This window comes from Oryx dammah, unplaced genomic scaffold (assembly GCF_014754425.2).
Source record: "Oryx dammah isolate SB20612 unplaced genomic scaffold, SCBI_Odam_1.1 HiC_scaffold_3, whole genome shotgun sequence".
In the NCBI taxonomy this organism is placed as follows: Eukaryota; Metazoa; Chordata; class Mammalia; order Artiodactyla; family Bovidae; genus Oryx; species Oryx dammah.
Window position 1 is genome coordinate 89604710 of NW_024070187.1, and position 8791 is coordinate 89613500.

General features: G+C 36.3%; 1 protein-coding gene across 4 annotated transcripts in view; it reads left to right on the plus strand.

The window, feature by feature from the left end:
* The window catches only part of USO1 (USO1 vesicle transport factor), a 75490-nt gene extending 66943 nt beyond the window's left edge, over positions 1-8547 (plus strand). For 2 of the 4 annotated variants that reach the window (XM_040237087.1, XM_040237084.1), the window contains 6 exons: positions 559-722; positions 1297-1380; positions 3633-3731; positions 5689-5796; positions 6780-6995; positions 7511-7724. In XM_040237087.1, the coding sequence (XP_040093021.1) occupies positions 559-722; positions 1297-1380; positions 3633-3731; positions 5689-5796; positions 6780-6995; positions 7511-7600 (761 nt within the window). In that variant the 3' untranslated portion in view covers positions 7601-7724. Of the gene's footprint in view, positions 1-558; positions 723-1296; positions 1381-3632; positions 3732-5688; positions 5797-6779; positions 6996-7510 lie in introns of all 4 variants that reach the window. The other 2 variants (XM_040237083.1, XM_040237086.1) reach the window with 1 other exon arrangement.
* Positions 8548-8791: the final 244 nt, after the last annotated feature.

An 8791-nucleotide genomic window follows, 5' to 3' on the forward strand; every position in this document is an offset into this window, starting at 1 on the left:
AGGAAGATCCCCTGGAAAAGGAGATGGCAACCCACTCCAGTACTCTTGCCTGGAAAATCCCATGGACGGAGGAGCCTGGTGGGCTGCAGTCCATGGGGTCGCAAAGAGTCGGACACAACTGAGCGACTTCACTTTCACTTTATTTATATGAAGGTAGCCAAAATTTTCAGAAGAAAATAACTTTTACTTCCTCTGTTTATGACAATAATTCATCAGTTTTTTTAGGCCGTAAAGGAAGCTATTCTTTTGTGAAGATTTCTAAAAAGATTTTATTTTCTCTTATATTAAGTGATAGAATTGGAATTGAAACTACTATAATTCTTAATTTTAGATCACTGAGCCAGTTTAGTCTTAAGACTATGCTGTTTTTCCTCCCAGAAACCCTGAAAATATCAGTTCATTATTTTTGTCAGTGCACTGGTTTGCAAAGATGAAATGTGCATACAAAAGTGCCTCCAAAGTAATTATTCAGGAAATTATGTATTTATTTTATACTTGAATTGTCAGCTCAAAAAATGAAAAGTTTCATGCTGACTTCTCAAATTTTATGGCTAATAGGAAAAGACAGTCAGCATCAAGGTCCTTACAGTGATGGGGCTCAGATTAATGGCGTTCAGCCAGAAGAAGTTAGTAGGCTGCGAGAAGAGATAGAAGAATTAAAAAGTAATCGGGAACTTTTACAAAGTCAGCTGGCTGAAAAAGACTCTTTGATTGAAAATTTGGTAAGTGAATGTTATAAAATTTTTAAACGAGGTCAAAAATAATTCTCATTATTCTGCTTGTTTCTATTTCTGGATCCCTTAAGCTAAAGTTATCATTTTAAGGTTTTAGAACGTGAGCTCTGGAGTCAGACTGTCTAAAGCATGAGTGCATCCTAGCTAACTGAATTTGAGCAACTTAGTTAACCTCTTTAAACTTGTTTCCTGAGCTGTAAAATGGTGGTGGTGGTATCTGTCCCATTGCTGTGCGATTTGAATGAGGTACCACATATGAAGCTCTTTTAATACATGGAAATCACTCAGTAAATACCTGCTTTTATGCTCTTCTCTTCATATTATCTCAGTTAAGTGCTTAGATTTAATAAATTACTTGGTATGAGTTGATTAGCTATGGAAAATTTGTTGACAAGATGTGCTATGTTGAAATGTTATTTTGGGCATAAAATATTAAATGTCAGTGTGGAATTTTTTGGTATACATGTACCAGGCATAGCTTATATGAGTACAGTTTTGTTTTGTTTTTTCCTAACTATTTAAACTGAATTTATTTCACAGTTTATCTCTCTGCTCTTTGTAGAAATCTTCCCAACCATCACCTGGCACAAATGAACAGTCTTCAACAACAGCAGGAGATTCTGAACAAATTGCAGAGTTAAAACAGGTCACTTTTCAACTTGATTCAGGCTCTGTTTTGTCTTGTTTTAATTATAATAGCATAACAGCCCTGCATTAATCTAGAACTGCTTTGTCAGGCATCTTCACTTCTCTATCAAGTGAAAACAGCCATTTGAAAATACAGAAGCTGTTTTAATTGTACAGTAATGGTATTTTGCTTTTTATGGTGTATTTATTTTTCAATGGTGTTCTTTTTAATAGATCTCAGCATCTTACCCAGATTATTTGTAGATTGTCAATAAGCAATTAAGGAAACTTTAAATACATTTGTAAGCTGCAAATATGAAGATACAAAATCTTGTGCTTAATTGTCTTGGTAACTGCTTAGTTAAATGTATCAGGCATTTAAATCGTTCTATCCAGAAAAATGTTGGTTATTAGAATTGGAAAAGGGAAAAACAGAAAGTAAACTTGTATATATTTCAGTTAGATGACTCTAGCTAAAAATAAACCAAAATAACTTTTTCTGCTGTAGTAATGCAAATGTGCCTTTTCTTCCTTCCATCCCCCTCTCCTTCCTTCTTTTTCTATAAAAGGAATATATGTTTCTTTTTTTAAAGAAAAAAAGTAATACTAAAAAAAGAAAAATAACAGCTTGACCAACCTAGGACTGACTTCCTTCTCCAGTAGTCAGCTGGTCCTCACCCTCTGACATGCCTGATCAGATGGGAATGCCTGGACAGAGAGAAGCAAAATGTCTTATTTTGGTAATGTCTCTGTACCCTAGAGTGGATTCTACAATGAAACATTTTAAAAAATAATAATAATTTGTCAATAATGATTTACAATTCTCCAATAATGTGGCCATAATGTTTTCTTCTTATGAGGAAGAGTTAATATGCTGTTCTGATTTTATGAAATCTTAAATTATATTAAAGTGAAATTAAGTTATTAATATATACTCTTAGTCTATAACTCCCAAGTAAAAATTTACTTTTCATATTTGCCAAAGATATATTTTAAATAACAGTTTTGGGGTTTTTTTATGATATATAGTAAAAATAGAGTATTTTGAAAGAAGACCAAATGGTCCGTAATTTTTACATAATTTACTTTGATAACCGAAGAAACAAAACAGTCAGAGAAAAGACATGTATGTTCATGATGGAAAATATTAAGAGAATAGGAAACTTTTTACATGACAGCATCCTAGTATCTCCAGACCTTGGCAGATACTGTGGGGGAAGATTGCCCTTGGTGTTGCTTCATTTTCCTGGACTTGTTTTGAGGGGAGTGAGCAAGAAGTTTGGAAACTTCAACCTTAATACATAAACTTCCAGTTAATTCCACCACTTTCACTACAGTACTACTACTTTCATCAGTGTTTGGTGGCCCCCTAGTCTAAAACCATCTTATTTTGCCCATTCCAAATAATATACCTCTAGGCTTCAGACAAAAGAAAAGGAGACGTTACCTGAAGCATGAGTTAGGACAGGGATTCAGTGCTTTTTTCTAAGCAGACTTTCAACCAGCCCTGCTGGGTTTTTGTTATTGTTGTTTTTACTTATTTGGCTGAATCGGGTCTTAGTTGCGGCATGTGGACTTGGTTGCTCCATGGAATGTTGGATCTTAGTTCCTGGGCCAGGGATCAAACCCACGTCCCCTGCATTGCAAGACAGTTTCTTAACCACTCTACCACCAGGAAAGTTCCAACCCTACTGTTTTTGACCCGAGTTTTACTCACAGTTCCAAAACATCTGGTGGTACCAGTTCCCAGGCCTTTTGGTAGTTCTGCATTATAAATCAGGCAGCAAGCAGCATGGCTTTCTAAAGGTCAGCTTCTGTTTCAGCTCTCTCCGGTGTGCCAGTTGGTTACCACTGTCATTTGCTTTCTGAAATTCCACACTTTAGTGCTATTTTCTCTTCTCTTATTCTCTGTCCCTGTGGGTTTCTCCCTCCTGCCTGTCCTTTCTCTCTCACTCTCTCCCTCCTTCTTCCCCACCTTCCTCCCTCCCTTCTTCCCACCTTTTCTTCCTTTCCTCCTCCTATCCTCCCTTTGCGATTTTTTACACTGGATCTTGCAAGGAAGCAGAGGTGAACATGTTTAATGTACGCATTTAATTCTCCATCTTGAACCCAAAGTTCAAGAGTACTTCTTTCACTTAAATTTTAAAACTTGGAAGTGATGATTTTAGAGAGAAGGGCCAAGGAAGGAAATAATTTCTTCCTGTAAATAGATATTTCCTTAATGAAATTAATACTATTTAATGTTACAACCCAACTATTTTTGTCCCTTAGGAACTGGCAACTTTAAAGTCTCAGTTAAACTCACAGTCTGTGGAGATTACCAAACTACAGACCGAAAAACAGGAGCTGTTACAGAAAACTGAAGCATTTGTAAGTTATTATTTTTTTGTTTGTTTGTTCTGAAAGGTAGTATATATAACGTCAGGAGGTTATTTCTCAGCCACTATGGAAAAGAAGCAAATTTGTCAGATAGCACCTTCCATTCAGGTTATTCATTAGCCAGAGTTTCAGATACATAGGCTTCTTGGCCATGCAAACAGTGTATTATAGTCAGACTTGCCAGGTCAGTTTTATCAGTTAGTTATGGTTCATTTTGTTGGCATTTTATTTGTTTATTTGGCTGCCCTAGGTCTTAGTTGCAGTGTGTGGGCACTAGTTCTCTGACCAGGCATTGAACCCCGACCCCTATATTGGGAGGGCAGACTCTTAGCCACTGGATCCCCAGGGAAGTCCCTGTTGGTATTTTATATTTCACCTCATCTTTCAGTCTAAGCTGGCAAGTTTTCTGCTGGTATAAAATTATCAAAAACCTTATTGGTGACCCATGCAATTCCCAGGGTTCCAAGCCAACAAGCAAGAAGGTTCTCCTGGATCTCTCCTGGGGAACCGCATCTCTATTCCAGCTTCTGCAGAGATGGTTGATTGGGTCCGTGTGTGTCACACGAGTAACCTCTTCACAAATGGTTGTGCAGCCACACACTTGGTGTTTCACTGGGACATGCTTTGTCATTGATTGCAGTAGGGATAGGCCAGGAATTTCCTAAATCATCAAGTTCTGACTCCCTTTTGCTTAATAGTTCCTTTTTCAATCCATCTTTATCCTCTCACATTTTACTGTAAGCAAGGAGAAACCAGGTCACACCTTTAATGCTTTGCTTAGAAATTTTCTCAGCTAGAATAGTTCATCACTCACAAGTTCTGCTTTCCACAACACTACAACATAAGTCAGCCAAGTTCTTTGCCACATTATAACAAGGATCACCTTTCCTCCACTTTCCAATGACATGTTCCTTGTCTCTATTTCTGTGTGTGCATGCTCAGTCACTTGAGTTGTGTCCAGCTCTTTGTGACCCCGTGGACTACAGCCTGCCAGGTGACCCTGTCCGTGAGATTTTTCCAGGCAAGAATAGTGGAGTGGGTTGCCATTTCCTACTCCAGGGGATCTTCCCAACCCAGGGATCTAACCTGAGTCTCCTGTATTGGCAGGTGGATTCTTTACCACTGAGCCATCTGGGAAGCCTCTACCTCTATCTGGGACCTCACCGAAACTTTTAACATCCATACTTTTACCAGCATTCTGTTTATGATGCCATGTGTTTTCTCTGAGACCATAGAAACTTTCTCTACAGCCTGCCTCTTTCTTTATGAGCCCTTACTGGTACTGCCTTTAATGTTCATATTTCTACCAACAGTGTCTTCAAGGCAGTTGAGACTTTGTCTAACATGAACCTCAAAATTCTTTTCCTCTTCCAGTTCCAAAGCTCTTTCCTCATTTTAAGGTATTTGTGAGATCAACACCCCCGCTTCCCTGTATTTTGGAAGAAAAAAGATGAGGGAAGGACTAAAAATTTTTGATTTAGGATTACTATAACTCTTAAGAAAATACTTGCATTTTACCAGTTAATGGCATTCAACTCGATTTTCCCATCTGTCTCTCTGAAATGATAGTGTACCCTTAACTTACAGGAATTTTATGAGGAAGACTGAAAAGTGTTCTGTACTCTGTACATATTAAATGCTATGCCGTAGCTACATTAGAGCTGTGTCATTGATAACTTGCCTGACCTGGCCTTGAGGCTGCTTAAACCAACCTTCCTTATCTCTGATGAGTGCTTATACCACACCCCTCCTGACCCAGCCTCCAGCTCCATTGTAAGGGCAACTCATCTGTTTAGGGAGAGCACGATATTGAGGGTAAATACTGAGGGGATTAGATTTTTCTGTTACTGGAAATAAAATTTCAAAATAGCAAGAAAAATCATCATTAGAATTTCATATTGATTATAACTTTAAAGAAGCTTTTTTTTTTCCCAATTTTTACTTTCAGGCAAAATCAGCTCCTGTACCAGGAGAGAGTGAAACTGTAATAGCTACAAAAACTACTGATGTAGAAGGAAGACTGTCAGCATTACTACAAGAAACTAAAGAGTTAAAAGTTGGTTTGGTGAAACTTTTTATTCATTGTCTATTATGTGAGATGAACTCTAGGGAATTTTATTTTATTTCATTTAATTTCTCAAATTCTTGCATTTATGGAGAAAGTTAATGGGACATAATCTTACCTCACAATAAGTCCATTCCTATTTTGATGACTAAAGGTGGCACAAATAAATATTTTTAAATGCTGTTTCAAATAATGGTATCAAATATGTAAAATAAGATTGTATATGAGTGTACTTGAAAGTAAAAGCACATGTTTAGTCAAAGTGAAAAAGAGTTAAGTTTTCTTATCAATCTCTGATCACAGTAAGAAGGAGTATAGCTTTGGCTAATACACAAGCCATAAGCTAAAGAACACAAACTCCTTAAATCCTGCCAGCCTATTGTGTGACAGAAAAATCAAAACAGATAGGATGAAGTAAAGAATGAGGTAACAGTAATAAAAATAGAAAGGTAGGAATTAAAACATGGCAAGAGGAAGATAATATGTGATTTTGCCATTTGGATTGTGGTCAAATTATTTTATATTTAAGCTATGGTTTTTACTTGAAGCTATCTTTCTTTCCCATTTAATTGTATATGTGAAGTTGGGATAAATTTTTTTTTTTTTTTTAATTTGAGTCCTAACTCTGGTGCTAACCAGGCTTCTGCTGTAAGATGTTAATGTCTGTATTTATTCCTCTGATTATCTGAAATAGTAGGATTTTTTGAGGAGTAGGTAATTAAAACTATGTTTTTGTTGTGAAACTCTGATTTTCACAGCAATCATCTTTGATGTATAGCCTAACATAAATTCTCATGTTACTAGATGACTTTGTGTGTGTGTGTATTTTAAATCTCCTGTTCCCCCCAACACCTAACCCCAAACTCTTCAGATTGCATGAGTACAGAGATCTGTCATAAAAAGAATATATTTGTTAAAACCATAGGAGAGTGAATACTAATTTTTGATTGTGATTTTCACCATTCTTCTCTTAGAATGAAATTAAAGCTCTGTCTGAGGAAAGAACTGCTATTAAAGAACAGCTGGATTCATCTAACAGTACCATTGCCATCTTACAAAATGAGAAAAACAAGCTCGAGGTGGACATTACAGATGCTAAAAAAGAACAAGATGATCTGTTGGTGCTGTTGGCCGATCAAGATCAGAAAATAATTTCATTAAAGAATAAACTCAAGGAACTTGGTCATCCAGTAAGATTGTGATGTTTCAAAAAATGGTTTATATGTGTTTCTTTATGATGTGCTTTTAAACATTGTCCTGTGTCATGGGAGTGTTGTTATGCTTGTATATCAACACTACAGGCATAGACTTGTAGGTATGTGAATTGACTTAAGACACAGATTAGATGCAGTTTCCAGCTTTTGTTAACTCTTCTCTTTCAGAATCTGAGCCTGGAAAGTGACTTGATTTATTTGCTCCTGTGGTAACAGAGACACTTACCATCCGAATGTACCATCCCCATTTTGCTGGGTTGGTTCAGGTTTATGTGTAGAGAGTTGTAGCCATCTGGCAGCAAGTTTACCTGTGTATCTTGTCTCATATTAAAAATAACAGGAAACCTTGAATATTAAATCAAGGAAATCAGATGGTCCATAATCTACTGTAATTACTAGAGTAAAGAGTTTATCCATGGAGTAGATATCATTTTGTGTTGAATGTGACGTGACCAGATCTTCATAATGTTAAATGAGTATTTTCCCTTTAGGTTGAAGAAGAGGATGAACTTGAATCCGGAGACCAAGATGATGAGGATGATGAAGATGAAGATGATGGCAAGGAACAGGGTCATATCTAGCTTTAAAATCTCTAGGAATGACAGAGACTATATTGTAACTTTGAAGATGGAGTCTTAAGACAGTGCTTTGATTTGCCTCCACAGAAAATAAAGATTTAGAAATCAAGTGAAAAACATTCACTAATACGACTATTGATGTATTTTTTAAATGATGCCACCCATGTTGATAATCCTGTTACTCTGACTTTATGTAGAATATACATCTTTTATTGAACTGAACTGTCCCAAAATATAATTTGCAAAGAACTACAGACACCAAAAATATACGATTTTTTTTCAAGCATGTGGTGGCAGTGCTATTTGCCTTAGTTCATGGGTTGTTTATGGAAGTTCTGTATTTGTCTGCTATTTTTACTTTTCAGAATTTGTGACTTTTAAGTACTAACACATTTGATTTAATATATGTTGGAATCACTGTTTCTAAATTAAGTATTGGAGTTCCTAGCTAATGATTTCCTTTTCAAGAAATGGATGTACTTAAAGGCAAGATAGCATGGTCTGGGGGTAACACATCATCAGCCCTTCACCCAGTATGACTCCTAATGTGAGCAGGACAAGACAGTTCAGAGTGAGTGCCTTGACACTTGACACGGCGGTGTTCTGTACCTCAGTGAAGAAGGCTGCAGACACGCAGTGAAGAGGAGGTTTCTGAGAAACTTTTCCAACAGTGTATTAGCATGTGTTTGGTTTTGGTTTTATTTTTAGCTAAACATTAAAACACATTACAAATTAACAGCTCATACAACTCAGATTTAGTATTATTGTTTGATTATTATAAAACATATTATGTTCCTAGTTTTAAAAAAGACTCAAACTATGGTTTATATAATTTATTGGCATTTTTGCTGAATAGGTTTAAGTCAGATCATAGATTTTTAAAAAAGCAATGAAGCAATGTGTCAAAATTTAATGTTTTCGTAATAAAAATAGATATTATGTTCACTTAATCCCTGGTCTTGGTTCTCTTTATAAGATTTTGAGAGTAGTATTTTGTTCTTTGTAAAGGATGAGGCAGGGGGAGGCGGTGAGAAGCGTCCTTCTCTTACTAAGAGGACTTTGCTATAACTGGGTGATAACAGCAGTCTTATCATTTAAATCTAACAATTGGGATTCCATAAGATTGGAGGGGACTTAATTGGAACAAAAACAGATGAAGTAGGGTTTGTAAACTGAGTAACGGAGTTCTTTCTT